General features: G+C 38.7%; 1 protein-coding gene across 1 annotated transcript in view; it reads right to left on the bottom strand.

Annotated features, from left to right (window-relative positions):
• The window catches only part of C2CD3 (C2 domain containing 3 centriole elongation regulator), a 128,065-nt gene that overhangs the window by 101,034 nt on the left and 9,407 nt on the right, over positions 1-17,624 (bottom strand). The window contains exons 4-7 of the mRNA XM_082626709.1: positions 14,736-14,959; positions 13,892-14,139; positions 3,374-3,506; positions 2,800-2,928 (exon numbers count right to left, since the gene is read on the bottom strand). Coding sequence (XP_082482835.1) covers positions 2,800-2,928; positions 3,374-3,506; positions 13,892-14,139; positions 14,736-14,959 — 734 coding nt within the window. The remainder of the gene's footprint in view (positions 1-2,799; positions 2,929-3,373; positions 3,507-13,891; positions 14,140-14,735; positions 14,960-17,624) is intronic.

The raw sequence follows: 17,624 nt of genomic DNA, 5'->3' as shown, positions 1-17,624 counted from the left end.
TTATGTGTTTTCAGAGAGTTTGAGAAAGATTGTATTAGTTCTTTAAATGTTTGGTAGAATTCACTACTGGAGTTTTTGGGACCTCAAATTTTTTTAATTTAATTTATCTTTTTGGCTGTTTTGGGTCTTCGTTGCTGTGCACAGGCTTTCTCTAGTTGCGGTGAGCAGGGGCTACTCTTCGTTGCGGTGCGCAGGCTTCTCTTGTTGTGGAGCACAGGCTCTAGGTGTGCAGGCTTCAGTAGTTGTGGCTCAAGGGCTCAGTAGTTATGGCTTGCGGCCTCCAGAGCACAGGCTCAGTAGTTGTGGTGCACGGGCTTTGTTGCTCTGCGGCATGTGGGATCTTCCTGCACCAGGGCTCGAACCCATGTCCCTTGCATTGGCAGGCAGATTCTTGACCACTGCACCACCAGGGAAGCCCTGGAATTATTTTGTTGGGAGGTTTTTAATTATAATTCAGTCTCCTTGCTAGTAATCAATCTGTTCAGATTTTTCTGTTTCTTCATGATTCAGTTTTGGTAGACTGGATATAAATTTATCCATTTCTTTTAGGTTTTGCAATTTGTTGGTGTATAATTTTTCATAGTAGTCTCTTACAATTCCTTGTATTTCTGTGATGTCAGTTATAGTATCTCCTATTACATTTATAATTCCATTGAAGTCCTCTCTCTTTTCGTCTTAGTAAGTCCAGCTAATGGTTTGTCTACTTTATCTTTTCAAAATACCAGCTATTAGTTTCATCGATCTTTTCTATTGTCTTTTTAGTCTCTATTTCATTTATTTCTGCTCTGATCTTTGTTATTTCTGCTCTGATTTTTGTTATTTCCTTCCTTCTGCTAACTTTGGGCTTATTTTGTTGTTTTTTTCTAGTCCCTTGAGGTATAAAGTTAGTTTTTTAGTTGAGCTCTTTGTTTCTTAATGTATGTATTTTTTTTATGTCTTATGTGTTATGTCTTACAAAACCTTACATGTTTCTTTTTTTTTTAATTTTTATTTTATATTGGACCATAGTTGATTAACAAGGTTGTGTTACTTTTGGGTGTACAGCAAAGTGATTCAGTTATACACTTAAATGTACATGTTTACTGCTATAACATTCCCTCTTAGATATGCTTTTGTTGCATTCCATAGGTTTTGGTATGTTGTGTTTCCATTTTCCCTTGTCTTAAATGATATTTTTACATTTCTTATTTGATTTCTTCTTTGGCACATTGGTTGCTAAGGAGCCTGTTGTTTAATCTGTATATATTTGTCAATTTTCTAGTTTTGGTTATTGACCTTTAGTTTTATACCACTGTAATCGGAAAAGATACTTTATATTTCAATCTTCTTAAATTTATTGACTTATTTTGTTGCCTAACTTATAATCTCTCCTGGAGAATGTTCCATGTGTGCTTGAGAAGTGTATGTATCCTGCTGCTGTTAGATGGAATGTTTTGTATATGCCTGTTACGGACATCTGACCTAATGTGCCATTTGAGTCCGACGTTTCCTTACTGATTTTGTTTTGATGATCTATTCATTGTTAAAAGTGGGGTACTGAAGTCCTCTGTATTGCTGTTTATTTCACCTTACAGATCAACTAACATTTGTTTTATATATTTAAGTACTCCTAGGGTGGGTACCTAAATATTTACAGTTGTTGTATCCTTGTGATGAATTGACCAACTATAATTATATAATGACCTTCTTGATCTTATTATAGTTTTTGGCTTAAAGTCTATTTTTTTCTGATATAAGAATAGGTACCCCCCCACTCTCTTTTGGTTTCCACTTGCATGAAACATCTTTCATATCCATTCACTTTGAGCCCTGTGTGTGTCCTTAAAGCTGAAGTGAGTATCCTTGTAGGCAGCAGATAGTTGGGTCTTGTTTTTTTATCCATTCAGCTACTCTCTATCTTATGATTGGAGAATTGAGTCCATCTACATTTAAAGTAATTAATGATGGGAGTGAACTTATTACTAGCATTTTGGTAATTGCTTCCTGGTTGATTTGTAATTCCTTTGTTCCTTTCTTGCTCTCTTCCTATAGGATTTGATGACTTTCTGTAGTGGTATGTTTTGCTTCCTTTCTCTTTCTCCTTTGTGTATCCACTATAGGCTTTTGCCCTGTGGTTACCATGAGGCTTACATAAAACATCTTACATTTATAACAGTCTATTTTTTTTTTTTGGTACGCGGGCCTCTCACTGTTGTGGCCTCTCCTGTTGCGGAGCACAGCCTCTGGACGCGCAGGCCCAGTGGCCATGGCTCACGGGCCCAGCCGCTCCGCGGCATGTGGGATCCTCTCAGACCGGAGCACGAACCTGTGTCCCCTGTATTGGCAGGTGGACCCTCAACCACTGCACCACCTGGGAAGCTCTAGGATTTTTTTACATACTAGATCATGTCATCTGTGAATAAAGATAGTTTTACTTCTTCCTTTCCAATTTGGAACCCTTATATATTTTTTTCCTGCCTAATTGTTCAGGCCACATAGGTAGTAAGAGACAGACCTCAAATTTCAACTTGTGTCTGTTTAAAATCCATGTTCTTTTCATTATAACCTGCTAGGTAACATTGGTGTTGGGGAGAGAGATGAAAAATAAGAATGGAAAGGTAGATTGGAGACCATTCTGTAAGTGAAGCTAAGAATAAAAGGCTAAATATTGGATTTTTATTTAGTAGGTAGTGAATAACCAAGGGAATGACTTGGTTATTCTAAGGAAGTGTTGCTTTAAGAAGATAAATCTGTTAACAATGTACACAATGAACTGGAGGAATAATTTAAAAGGAAAGAAAGCTAGTTAAGAGCTCTTACCTGCCCAATAGCAGCTGTATGGCTCTGGTATCAGCTTTTGTGTCATGTTTCCAAAATGTATTCTCAGTTGGAGGGAGGAGGTGATCTTCAATGTGGTCTTTAAATTGATTCCTAGACAAGGCTTTGATTCTAAGGAATGAAAAAATACTTTTTCAGTGGCTAACATATGGGAAAAATCTAAATCAGAATTAATTGAACATGGAATATTTAACATACTTCAGCCTTCACCTTAAATATATATAAAACTTCACAATTTACAAAGCCCTTTCCTATATTAGAATCTCATTTCATTTATGTAAGAGAGGGAGGAGAGAATATACCCATTTTTTATATAAGCATGCTGGTTCAGAAGGAGTTAAGAATTTAGCCATTTACATATTTAAAGTAAGTGTCAGTGCTAGGTCTAGATTTTGGGTATCTTAACTCCTAATTTAGGCTTCTTTATCACCACATTAAGAATTACTTGCTGAACATTTCCAAGATTATTCAGTCCATATCTTGACAAAAAAACACATGTTAACAACTATCAAGAAATTAACTATTGGGGTTCATGTTTATCCAGTAACTTACTTACTGTGTAGATGCTCTAAGAAAATCTTCCTTCATAGAAGGATGAACTTCTTCCAACAACATGCTAGTATCTGGGCTTGATTTCATTGCAGAAATCACCATGGCATTACGCAGTTTATTGCCTTGTTCTAACAGAGCTGAGGAGGGCAAAACAGAACACAGAAAATCTAAAATCCAACAGAAATACTTGAAATATTTAGCACCTTTCCTTCTCTCACAGGACTTACCATAGTATACTATAATTGCTTACTTGTCTGCCTTCCCCACTAGCTTGAGAATCCCTTGAGGACATTCACCTTACAACAAATGTTTACTGAGCTTCTATCACGTGGACCGTTTTAGATGTTGGCATTATAGCAGTGAATGATGTAGTGACTGACCACCTTACTAGAGTCATTATATACATGCATTGACTCTTCCAACTGGTGTTTGCACATAATAAATTTAGTAATATCTACATAATATATTATTTTTGTATCCAGCTATCTTACTGAATTCTCTTATTTGTAACAGTTTTAATGTCATTATTATTTGAGGAACACTAACAACTATATCAGCTAAACTGTTAGGAGTCATAGTGGTAATCTAGTCCAAATGTATACTTTTATGGATGAAGAAAAGAATACCAAAACATTTCTACGACTTGTCTAAGATCATACATCAGGTTAACAGAAAAGTCAGGATAAAGTCTTTAAACTTTCTGATAGGTAAAATTTCTCCCATCCCTAAGCAACAACAAGAATTACAGAGGATAACATTTATTGAACCCTTACCACTTCCTAGGCACTACTCTAAGTATGTTATGTATAGGAACTCATTTAATCCTTACAACAATCCTCTGAAATAGGTACTATCATTTCCTTCATTTTCCAGATGACAAAGCTGAGGCACAGAGGATATGTAACTTGCCCAAGTTATGCATGCAGTATAACCAGGATGACTCTACATCCTACGATTTAACCACTATACATATATGACCCCACTTTTTCTTAGACTTCTTTTTAAAAGCTTAGGACCAGTGGTATTATTTCAAGGAACACTGGGAAGAATTATTATTTTCTTGAGGTTCCACAGTTGCTTAGGAGGTAGGTAAGACTAGATACCAAATGGCTGTCTATCTTGGTCTAGAGTTTTATAGCTTCTAAAAATAAAGAAGATATGGCAGTCAGGCCAAGAAAATAATAAGCCAAACAGATCCATAAACGTTCAACATTTGTTAGCATAAAGAGTTCAAAATATAGCTTAAAAACTCAAAACCCCAAACCCGAAAAACACTGAAATATCGTATGTTCAATGTGTTACGCGAAAGTATAAGTAAAGAAAATAAAGATCACCATCTGTGGTAGGCATAATTCTACACTTGATCTTAGCCAAAAGGCAAAAACATGATGTAGGCAGAATTCTAAGATAGTTCCCCCCAAATTTCCAGCCACTGGTAAATAAATACCTTCTCCCAGTGATTCAGTCATCTAGGTATTGCCATAAAGGGATTTTACAGATGTAATTATGGTTCCAGATCAGTCTACCTCAAGACTGGGAGATTATCTTGGTGGTCCCAAACCTTTATAAAGCAGAGTTTTTTTCTGGCTGTTTGTAGGATATGAACTCAGAGATTTAAAGTATGAGAAGGATGTAATGTTTCATTGCTGTCTTGAAGATGGAGAGGACCATGTGGCAAGAAATGCATGTGGCCTTATGGCCTTTAGGAGCTGAGAGTGGACCCTGGCTGACCGCCAGCAAGGAAATGGGACCGCAGTCCTACTGCAAGGAACTGGATTCTGTCAACAAGAATGAACTTGGAAGTGAATTTTCCCTCAGAGCTTCCAGATGAGAATTTAGCTTGGCTGACACCTTGATTGTAGCCTATCATACCCTAAGCAGAAAACCCAAGCATACCTTGCTGGACTTCAGATCCACAGAACTGTGACTAATAAATGGGTATTCTTTTAAGCCATTAAGTTTGTGGTTACTTGTTATGCAGCAATAGAAAACTAATATTCCCATTAATGCCACTACCCACAAATACTGATTAACATTTTGATATATTCCAGATAGTTTTTTTTGTGTGTGTGTGGCTACGTTGGGTCTTCGTTGCTGTGCACGGGCTTTCTCTAGTTGTGGCGAGCGGGGGCTACTCTTCGTTGTGGTGCACAGGCTTCTCATTGTGGTGGCTTCTCTGTGTGGAACACAGGCTCTAGGTGTGTGGACTGCAGTAGCTGTGGCTCGCAGGCTCCAGAGCGCGGGCTCAGTGGTTGTGGCGAATGGGCTTAACTGCTCCGTGGCATGTGGGATCTTCCCAGACCAGGGCTTGGACCTGTGTCCCCTGCATTGGCAGGCAGATTCTTAACCACTGCGCCACCAGGGAAGTCCCCCGGATAGTTGTTTTTTTTTTTTTTTTTTTTTTTCTTTTTGCAATATGCGGGCCTCTCACCGTTGTGGCCTCTCCCGTTGCGGAGCACAGGCTCCGGACGCGCAGGCCCAGCGGCCACGGCCCACAGGCCCAGCCGCTCCGCGGCACATGGGATCCTCCCAGACCGGGGCACGAACCCGTATCCCCTGCATCGGCAGGCGGACTCTCAACCACTGCGCCACCAGGGAGGCCCCCTGTTTTTTTTTTTTTTTTTCTCGGTACGCGGGCCTCTCACTGCTGTGGCCTCTCCCGTTGCGGAGCACAGGCTCCAGACACACAGGCTCAGCAGCCACGGCTCACGGGCCCAGCCGCTCCGCGGCATGTGGGATCTTCCCGGACCGGGGCATGAACCCGTATCCCCGGCATCGGCAGGCGGACTCTCAACCACCGCGCCACCAGGGAAGCCCCCCCGGATAGTTTTTAATCTATGCATACATACACCTATAGATGTATGTGTGTGTGTATATATATAAAGTTTTTCTTTTGCAAAAATGGTATATTATGTATACAGGTTTATTTTGAATTTCATTTTACTTTATTTTATACAGCAGGTTCTTATTAGTTATCTATTTTATACATATTAGTGTATACATGTCAATCCCAATTGCCCAATTCATCACACCACCACCCCCACTTTCCCCCCTTGGTGTCCATACATTTGTTCTCTACATCTGTGTCTCTGCTTCTGCCTTGCAAACCAGTTCATCTGTACCATTTTTCTAGATTCCACGTATATGCATTAATATACGATATTTGTTTTTCTCTTTCTGACTTACCTCACTCTGTATGACAGTCTCTAGGTCCATCTACATCTCTACAAATGACCCAATTATGTATACTGTTTTATAACTGCTTTTTCACTTAATAATATGCATTAACTTTTTCTATGTAAATAATGGCTATATAAGTATGTATTTTTGTTTTTACTTATTTAAAAATAATCTCTTTGGGATTCAGTCAGAAAATGGCTGTCTTGTTTATTCAGTGAGAAAGGGTGAGGAAAACATGGTCTGCTAGCATTGGAAATTTGGTTAAGGAAGCTTGCTATGTGACAGGAAGCCCTCCTCCTTTTAGTTTCTAGTTAATACTTGGCTTAATTTGATATGGTTTAAAGTTCTTTAATGAGGTGGGCACACTCAATAAATGCTTTATGAATAAAGTATTTAATGACAAGCAGTGTCAAGAATAAATTTCATTTGATTTCAGGGCCATGTAGAAAAATAGTTTTTCTACTGATACCCAAAGTGTCTCTAGAGATATTTGGTACTTGGTACTTTATAATCTAACCACACACAACTATTTTTAATTCCTTAAACACAATACTTCCTTTGTGCTCTCAAAGTTCTGCGTATCTGATTCCATCAAAGAATTACCATGCAGTATTAAAATTGTCTATCTCACCCAAACAACTGTGAGACAAGAAATTGGCTTTTGTTGGCCTTCGTATGCTCAGTGCCTAGTATGTATCAGGAATTTGATTAAATGTTTCAATAAATACTTCTACTGTTGCATATATCATACAAAATTGTACTGTATCTGCTTTAGAGTCTGTTTCCTTTACTACAATGCATTCATTAAGTCAGGGACTATCTTATTTATCACTGTAACCCCAATACTCAAAACAATGGCTGACACAAAATAGGCACTCAAAAGATATCTGCTGAATTGAACTGAGCTTAAAGTTTTCATCCCTGCTAAATAAAATTTCCCTGGGAGAGCTCCCCTGGTGGCACAGTGGTTGAGAGTCCGCCTGCCGATGCAGGGGACATGCGTTCGTGCCCCAGTCCAGGAAGATCCCACGTGCCGCAGAGCGGCTGGGCCCGTGAGCCATGGCCGCTGAACCTGTGCGTCTGGAGCCTGGGCTCCGCGACGGGAGAGGCCACAACAGTGAGAGGCCGGCGTACTGCAAAAAAAAAAAAAGAAAGTTCCCTGGGAATAGTAATATTTTAAGAGTGACTTAATTAGTCATTAACATTTGAATAGGAATAGGTACGGAAGATACTTTACAATAACAGGTTTTAAAAAAGTAAACATTGAAGACAACAAGTAGGACAAATCTGAGTGAGGGTGGTCTGTTCACTGGCCTCCAAGTGGTTTCTTCCTTGAAACAGCCATTCTTAGAATAGTTTCTCTAAAGTCTAAGGAATGGCAACAACAACACCTTAACTCCCCTTCTTAAGAGGAAGCTGGTTCCACACTAAAAGAGCTGTCATGCCATCTTCCTGCACCTCAACTCAATAATTATTTTTTTTAACACAAGGGAAGGGCACTTAGTTGAGTTCATGACAAATGTTTCCCTTGTTTATTTCCTACATGCCTTGGGCACAGCCCCTGCTAAACAGGGAGGTATACAGCTTCTGGTTTTTGTTCCTACTCCTTGTTATCTATTCTAAACCCCAACTCTTAACAAACTTATGGTTACTGGGCGGGTAGGGATAGGGAGAAGGGAGAGTTAGGGAGTTTGGGATTGAAATGTACACACTGCTATATTTAAAATGGATAACCAACAAGGACCTACTGTATAGCACAGGGAACTCTGCTCAATGTTATGTGGCAGCCTGGATGGGAGGGGAGTTTGGGGGAGAATAGATACATGTATATGTATGGCTGAGTTCCTTTGCTGTGCACCTGAAACTATCACAATGTTGTTAACTGGCTATACTCCAATATAAAATAAAAAGTTAAAAACAAAAACAAAAAACCCACCAACTCTTATAAGCAGGACGTGTAGTTAGTGTTTCATAAATTCTAGCTCGATGACTAATTCAGCTCTGCACCCCCCTTACTGGTATGATGTCAGTATAATAAAGGCCTGGAAGATAATTAGGTTTATGTATTTGTTATAAACCTCCATGACTAGCTTTAGACCTACTTACTAAAATGACCCACTTAATCTTAGTGCTCCACGGTCTTGTGGTTGGAAGGGATCTTTAAAGATCATATCTGTCTACTTGATGATTTAATCCCATCTGTAAGAGTCCCATGACAAGGTTATCCAGCCCATACTTGACCATTCCCAGTGATACAGAATTCACTATCTCTTGAAGCTATCCCTTCTCACTTTTGCAAGGTAGAACTATTAACCCAGACTGAGTCACAATCTGTCTTGTTTTATCTTTAAACCCAATGATCCTAGTACCTCTTACGGAAGAGATTTGCACATTGGCAGCCCACGGGTTGCACCTGGCATATTTTATTTGGCTTGAACAGTTGGCCAGCATAGTCTTGATTTTTAAAAAAAGCAGGCCTAGGTAAACAAGGAAACTACAGTAGGATGAAGCAAAGGACTTTGCTGTACAGTTTAAGATAATGATGAACTGGAGCTGAGAAGCAGGTGTCCCGTTTGATAGGGCAGAAGCTCCCTAACTATGAGCCTGTGTCTTCATTTTAAAATGGGGATAACAATCCCAACCTCACTTGGTTTTTGTGTATAAGGCACTTGGCATAGTAGGTAGCACATAATGAACGGTGAGTAAATGGTAGCTGTTTTCTTGAGGATAAATATCTCTTGTTGGTCCCTTCCCCAGTCTAGGGACTCTCCTTAGAAGGAACTCATCGTCTATAGATCTTTAATATTAACTTCTTAAAGAAGACTTCCTTTGGGACTTCCCTGGTGGCACAGTGGTTAAGAATCTGCCTGCCAATGCAGGGGACACGGGATCGAGCCCTGGTCTGGGAAGATCCCATATACCGCGGGGCAACTAAGCCCATGCGCTGCAACTACTGAGCCTGTGCTCTAGATCCCATGAGGCACAACTACTGAGCCCATGTGCCACAACTACTGAAGCCTGTGCCCCTAGAGCCTGTGCTCTGAAACAAGAGAAGCCACCGCAATGAGAAGCCCACGCACCGCAACGAAGAGTAGTCCCCTGCTCGCCGCAACTAGAGAAAGCCGGCACTCAGCAACAGAGACCCAATGCAGCAAAAACAACAACAACAACAACAAAATTTTAAAAAAATTAAACACTCCCATTTACCATTGCAACAAAAAGAGTAAAATATCTAGGAATAAACCTACCTGAGGAGACAAAAGACCTGTATGCAGAAAACTATAAGACTGATGGAAGAAATTAAAGATGATACAAATAGATGGAGAGATATACCATGTTCTTGGATTGGAAGAATCAACATTGTGAAAATGACTATATTACCCAAAGCAATCTACAGATTCAATGCAATCCCTATCAAACTACCACTGGCATTTTTCACAGAACTAAAACAAAAAATTTCACTATTTGTATGGAAACACAAAAGACCCCAAATAGCCAAAGCAATCTTGAGAAAGAAAAACGGAGCTGGAGGAATCAGGCTCCCTGACTTCAGACTATACTACAAAGCTACAGTAATCAAGACAGTATGGTACTGGCACAAAAACAGAAATATAGATCAATGGAACAGGATAGAAAGCCCAGAGATAAACCCACGCACATATGGTCACCTTATCTTTGATAAAGGAGGCAAGAATATACAGTGGAGAAAAGACAGCCTCTTCAATAAGTGGTGCTGGGAAAACTGGACAGCTACATGTAAAAGAATGAAATTAGAACACTCCCTAACACCACACACAAAAATAAACTCAAAATGGATTAAAGACCTAAATGTAAAGCCAGACAATAATAGAGAAAAACATAGGCAGAACACTCTTTGACATAAATCACAGCAAGATCCTTTTTGACCCACCTCCTAGAGAAATGGAAATAAAAACAAAAATAAACAAATGGGACCTAATGAAACTTAAAAGCTTTTGCACAGCAAAGGAAATCATAAACAAGACAAAAAGACTACCCTCAGAATGGGAGAAAATATTTGCCAATGAAGGAACTGACAAAGGATTAATCTCCAAAATTTACAAGCAGCTCATGCAGCTCAATATCAAAAAAACAAACAACCCAATCCAAAAATGGGCAGAAGACCTTAATAGACATTTCTCCAAAGAAGATATACAGATTGCCAACAAACACATGAAAGAATGCTCAACATCATTAATCATTAGAGAAATGCAAATCAAAACTACAATGAGATATCATTTCACACCGGTCAGAATGGCCATCATCAAAAAAACTACAAACAATAAATGCTGGAGAGGGTGTGGAGAAAAGGGAACCCTCTTGCACTGTTGGTGGGAATGTAAATTGATACAGCCACTATGGAGAACAGTATGGAGGTTCCTTAAAAAACTAAAAATAGAACTACCATACGACCCAGCAGTCCCACTACTGGGCATATACCCTAAGAAAACCATAATTCAAAAAGAGTCATGTACCACAATGTTCACTGCAGCTCTATTTACAATAGCCAGGACATGGAAGCAACCTAAGTGTCCATCGACAGATGAATGGATAAGGAAGATGTGGCACATATACACAATGGAATATTACTCAGCCATAAAAAGAAACAAAATTGAGTTATTTGTAGTGAGGTGGATGGACCTAGAGTCTGTCATACAGAGTGAAGTAAGTCAGAAAGAGAAAAACAAATACTATATGCTAACACATATATATGGAATCTAAAAAAAAAATGGTCATGAAGAACCTAGGGGCAAGACGGGAATAAAGACGCAGACCTACTAGAGAATGGACTTGAGGACATGGGGAGGGGGAAGGGTAAGCTGGGACGAAGTGAGAGAGTGGCATGGACATATATACACTACCAAACGTAAAATAGATAGCTAATGGGAAGCAGCCGCATAGCACAGGGAGATCAGCTTGGTGCTTTGTGACCACCTAGAGAGGTGGGATAGGGAGGGTGGGAGGGAGGGAGACGCAAGAGGGAAGAGATATGGGGACATATGTATATGTATAACTGATTCACTTTGTTATAAAGCAGAAACTAATACACCATTGTAAAGCAATTATACTCCAATAAAGATGTTAAAAAAAAAAGAACTCTAACTTAAGTTAAAAGCAAAAAATAAAATAAAATAAAATAAATTTATAGGGCTTCCCTGGTGGCGCAGTGGTTGAGAGTCCGCCTGCCGATGCACGGGACACAGGTTCATGCCCTGGTCCGGGAAGATCCCACATGCCACGGAGCGGCTAGGCCCATGAGCCATGGCCGCTGAGCCTGCGTGTCCGGAGCCTGTGCTGCACAACGGGAGAGGCCACAACAGTGAGAGGCCCGTGTACCGTGAAAAAAAAAATTTATAAAAATAAAAAAAATTTTAAAAGAAAGAAGCCTTCCTTTGCCAACATACATAAAACAGCATTCTATCCTCTCTCCTTCCTTGCTTCATTTTTTTCCCATTGACATTATTACTATCTAACACTACATACTTACTTACCTAGTTTATCATTGGTATTCCTATCTAGAATATAGGGGAGGATTTTGTGCCTTTTTTAAAAAAAAATTTAAACTCTATATTCTTAACACCTAGAAGACTGCCAGACATTTAGTAAGTGCTGAATAAATAACTGCTTAATGAGTGAACAAATATTTTATCAAAGTCTGGTGCCCAGGTCTACACAAAATACTCCAGGTGTGAGAATGACAAGTGCTGAGTATAGTCAGACAATTTTCTTTCTTGTTAATGTAGCCTAGGGTTGCATTGAAGTCTAAAATTAATATAGGGATTTCTCTGGTGGTGCAGTGGTTAAGAATCCGCCTGCCAATGCAGGGGACACGGGTTTGACTCCTGGTCCGGGAAGATCCCACATGCCGCAGAGCAACTAAACCTGTGCGCCACAACTACTGAGCCTGCGCTCTAGAGCATGCCAGCCACAACTACGGAAGCCCATGCGCCTAGAGCCCATGCTCCGCAACAAGAGAAGCCACTGCAATGAGAAGACTGTGCACCACAATGAAGAGCAGCCCCTGCTCACCGTGACTAGGGAAAGCCCATGCGCAGCAACGAAGACCCAACGCATGCAAAAAATAAAAAATAAAGTAAAAAAAAAAATAAAAAAAATAAAATTAACATACCATAATCGAGTATATTTTTTAAACTAGGGGATCATAGACATTTCCGCTGAAAAAATATTAACACAATGTCTTTCTTCATTAAAAAAAAATCCTTACGAACGTAAATTTTGTATCCAAGTAGTTTTTTTTTGTCTTTAAACTAGAATTTATTGGTATACAAAACTCCATTTCATAGATAAAGTGGCACATCATTGCAGCTTCTATTGCACCAAGTATTGAAGATTAAAAACACACAAAAAGAAACATTTGGTTTTGAAAACACTGCAAATAGCCAAGTACAGTACTTTGGTAAATAAAAAATAAAATGGTTCAGAGTAACGCAATCTGAGGAAATAAACATCCTGGAGGAAATGAACTATGGATATCAGACAATGGTCGCATTACCCCCATCCAGCTCCACAGATAAGGCAAGACTTGCTAAGTCTATGGATCATGACCTCACAGAGGTCCAAGTAGTTTTAATTTAAAAGAGTTTTCTACTAACGCTACAGATATTCTACTTTGGAAATTTTACTTGTGAGGATGGAGACAAATTTATGTCATGCTCTTGATGTCACAGAGATATATGGCTGACCATTACAGTGTAACATAAGGTACCAAAATTGCTTTTCATATAATACCACTACCTAAAATGAGGTAATATAACCTCGTTCCTATTTCCTTTTTAAATTTCAGTGTAAGCCCTTACACAGGTAAACTGACTCCTTTCTACTTCTGTTTGGCTGTCAGTCACATTTAATACCCAGGCGTAAGATCAGCAGTTTCTGTGCACTGAATGTTCCCACTGAAACCAACAGTTTTCAGAATATGAATTAGGTTTAGTACTAGTCTCTGCACAACGGTATAAGTAAATTCTGATGATGAGACAAAAATCTTATTTGTTTTGAATTATCTTGGAAAAAATCAGGACTGATATTTTTCTATGATAAAGGCTTTCCTCCCATACCCAGGTTCACTTTAAATGGTTCCTTCCCTAAACTTAAAATTATAAGTGCCCAGTAATTATTTAGAAGAAACTCAGTGGTTTAATAGAGCTGCCCTTAAATGGTTAGAAATTCTGGACTCTAGTAAGATACTCACTTTTATTTGGTTATTTAGTTCAAACAGAAGTCTTGGTTCTCTTTGTAGGTTGCCTATTGAGCAGAGTAATCCCAATAAATATAGCTTAGTCTCAGTTCACAAATATATACATACCTAAAAGAAGGTCCTTGGTAGGAGGGTTGTTTGAAGAAAGAATGCATGAGTCACTGTGACTCTTGGCAACTGTCCTAATTTGAGGCTGGAATTCAGAACTGTTGAGAAGGGACATCTGCTTCTGTGGGGCTTTGCCTTTCAGAGTCATAGACTCTAAACTCTGTCCTGAATTAAGATGGTGCTGTAGTCCAAAGACAGAGTCCTTCATTGTATCAGAGTTCTCTGCAAAGTACAAGTGGTCCTTTCCCCTGTTTTAAAATAAATGAGAACTTCAGCAGTATATTATCCATTATGGTAACATTCCACTTTGTCAGAGAAAGTGGATCAGTGGTGTATAGCAGTGTAGCTCAGACTTTGTAAATATGTTTTTCATTTCCCAAATTAAATAAATAATAGATGTTTTACCTATCATTGTATGGTTGTGGCTAAAGTGAGACAATGAAATAAAGAGCTCAGTGCTGAGCCTGACACAAAGCAAACGCCTGATAATTATTTAAAATCAAAATCTGTTTCTCTTACTTCATTCCATTTCACAAAACACTGCCTTTTCCCTTTCCCTTCATGTAACCTATCATGGCATCTCTATGTGACTTAGACATACTTATTTATCTGTATATTGGCCTCCTCACTAGATTGTGAGCAATCTTCAAAAATAGGAATTGTGTCTTATTAATTTCTATGCCTAGCACCTGGTACTGGACCAGGAACATAGTGAGTACTTAATACTTATTTGCTGAATGAATGACTACCTTTAACCTTTTACACAACCACAAATGAAAGACCGAAATTATGAGTACACTGGGAGTTAGCAGATAGTCTGACTGGTATTAGGTGTGGTAATTACCTTGGAGTGGTTGACCTACTGCTGTTGGCTGCTAACTCTTTTCCATCAATTTTGGTGGTAGGGATCCTCTGAGGCCTTGATGGAACCAGAAACTGAGTATTGCCTGCTTCAGTATATTCTCTGAATCCTTGTTCAGATAAAAGCACATTTTCTGTCATGTCAGTGGTAGGAAGAGGATTGTAGCTGTCATAAGTTTCTGACAAAGGCTCCAGGGCAAGTGAGACCTGAAAGGGACATGTAATGTATCAGAAGTCTTTTTTTATAGCATTGATTAATTTTAAGACTCTCTAATATAAATTAATGGCCCCGTTCCTTATAGGATCTAGTACAAATTCCTGCCTACCTCAGAAGCCTCATCTATCACTGTGTTCCCCTCCTCCATCTCTCTCTCCTGGATATACCAATTACTTAGAGTTTTCTAAATGACCTCATATCTCATTCCCTTATGCCTTCATGTGCAAATTTCCTCTAGCATTACTTCCTCTGTGAAAACTTCTTTGTGTCCAGGCAGAGATGTTATGGCCACTCCGTTTTTCATGTTTCTACTTACTTCGTATCTATCCATTAATATAACCACCATTTATTGAGCACTTCACAATAGGCCAGAAACTGTGCTACGTTCTTCACATAGAGAAGCTGATGTGATGATACAACTGTCAGGAAAGTATATTATCCTAATTTGAAGATTGAAGAAAAAAGCAGAGGCTTAAAGGAGGTATTTGTACTTCCAGTTTATTTGTTATCCTGATCAGATTATGAATTCCTTGAAGGCATGAACTATCTTATTCATTTTTCTGTAGACTAATCAGTGTAAGTATACACTTAGTATACAAGTATGCATAATAATGACTAATGGTCTGAAAAATAAAAGAATGACAAAGCACCTGTTGCATCCTTATTGCTAGCTATTTGAGAAAAATAAGGCCCTAGTTCTATGCTGGGGATGAGGCAGGGTGAAGAGGGAGGAACATTAAGATGAAAAGTAATTACTTGAAGTTTCCTTTATCATCCAACTCCTCTGAATTCAGGCACTCTACTAAAAAGCTTTCCAGGTCTCTGAAAAGCCCAATGGAGAAAAGCCTAATGTAGGAATAAAAAATAAAACAGAGCCTAAAGCAAAACTTTGGAGAAGAAATTGAAGAATGTACTCCAAAAGAAAAGAAGAGCAGTGTTGAAAGTTCAGTTGCAATGACAGACAGCAGAAGGAATTGTTCAAGTAGCCAAAGAGAGTCACATAATGATGAATGGCCTAAGACAAAAATGAAAGATTGCAGTTAAATATTTTAAGAAGTCTCTGGGAAGGTCAATGGAATAATTTACGTGGAAAAACTGCCAAGGCACAGACTCAATAAACACACTTGAGTCTTGATGAGGAGAATTTTGTTCATGAACCAGGTAGCATAAAGTCCTTTAAATCTATTCATCATTAAGATTTTCTACAAAGACAAATGACTGGAATGCAGTGGGATAAATACTTTGTGCAGTCACTGCTATAAGAGGATCACATAAAATCCTGGCTGCCCAAATGTAAGTGTCAGAAAATCGTCCCTTGCCATTCATCACTTGCCAAAAGACTGCCACTTTATTCTAGAAACAAAGGAGACACTGAGAATAAAGGCTGCGTCCCTGGCCTTAACAATAACCTGCTGGCTGGCCAGACTTTTGCTTTTTCCCTAAGCAAATTTGAACTAGTCTCAAAACAACTCAAAGGCCTTTACTACCAGTGAGAAAGAAAAGGAAAGTCCAGTTACCTGCCACACCCACCTTACAATCAAAATATAGGTGCTGGCCTAACTCCTTTGTTCAATTAACAAATATTTGTTGATACTAGTTCAGTGCCAGGCTCTGTGCTACCTGCCTGGGGCAAAGAGATGAATAAAACATGGAACCTGACCCAAAGGATCAGAGTATCTTGTAGGGGAATTTAAAAAGAAGTAATTTTAATATAAAATGGTGAGTTCTGGGATTATCTACTACATTTATAACATCTGATATTGGAGAGAACATATTAGTATGTCTATTTTTCAGACTTATGTTAGTCAATATAGCATTTAAAAAGATTTCAAAATTATTTAACAGTGATTAAGAAAACAGATTTTATGTAAAAATTTGAATTTCTGGCTTCTCTTGAAAAATCAGAAGATCCAGCAATGCTGGGTTTCCATCCCATTGTGGCAAAAATTAGCTGGAGTAGACTAGTGGCTTTAGTCAGGGTATGTGCTCCAGTTTGCAAAGTCCCCAGCCATGTCCCAACAAGAGGTAGAGGGACAACTTCTGTTTATCATCACATTTGATCTGCTACATTAAAAAAATATTAACATAGTAAAATGGACATTTTTGTAAATATACACTTCTATGAATTGTAATCTATGTTTAGGTCCATGTAACCACCACCATAATTAAGATATGGAACACTTCCATCACCCCCCAAAAACTCCCTTTGTAGTCATGCCCTCTTCTCACCTCTAACCTCTAGCAACAGTTGAATTTGATAAAATTCAATACTCATTTATGATCAAATCTCTCAGAAAACTTGGACTTTCTCAATGATAAAGGGCATCTATGAAAAACCTGCATCTAATACCATATTTAATAGTGAAAAGACCAAATGCTTCCCTCCCAAGAACAAGAACAAGGCAAGGATATCTGCCTGGTTTCATCCAAGGCAAATGGATGAAAATTGTGTAATATCCATACAATGGAACACAACTCTGCAAAAGGGAATTACTGATACACAAAGTAATATGGATGAATCTCTAAACCTGGCTTCTTTCCGTTATTCTATTAATATTTCTTTTTTTCCTATTAACATTTCTTAACCTAGTTGAGGAGCCAATAGGTGTTCACTGTATGGTTATTTTTATATCTTATACATCTAAGATATTCTTT

Source organism: Mesoplodon mirus (genome assembly GCF_964341445.2).
Source record: "Mesoplodon mirus genome assembly, chromosome: 7".
Taxonomy (NCBI): Eukaryota; Metazoa; Chordata; class Mammalia; order Artiodactyla; family Ziphiidae; genus Mesoplodon; species Mesoplodon mirus.
Note: the sequence above shows the minus strand (reverse complement) of the source record. Positions and strands in the feature narration are given on the sequence as shown.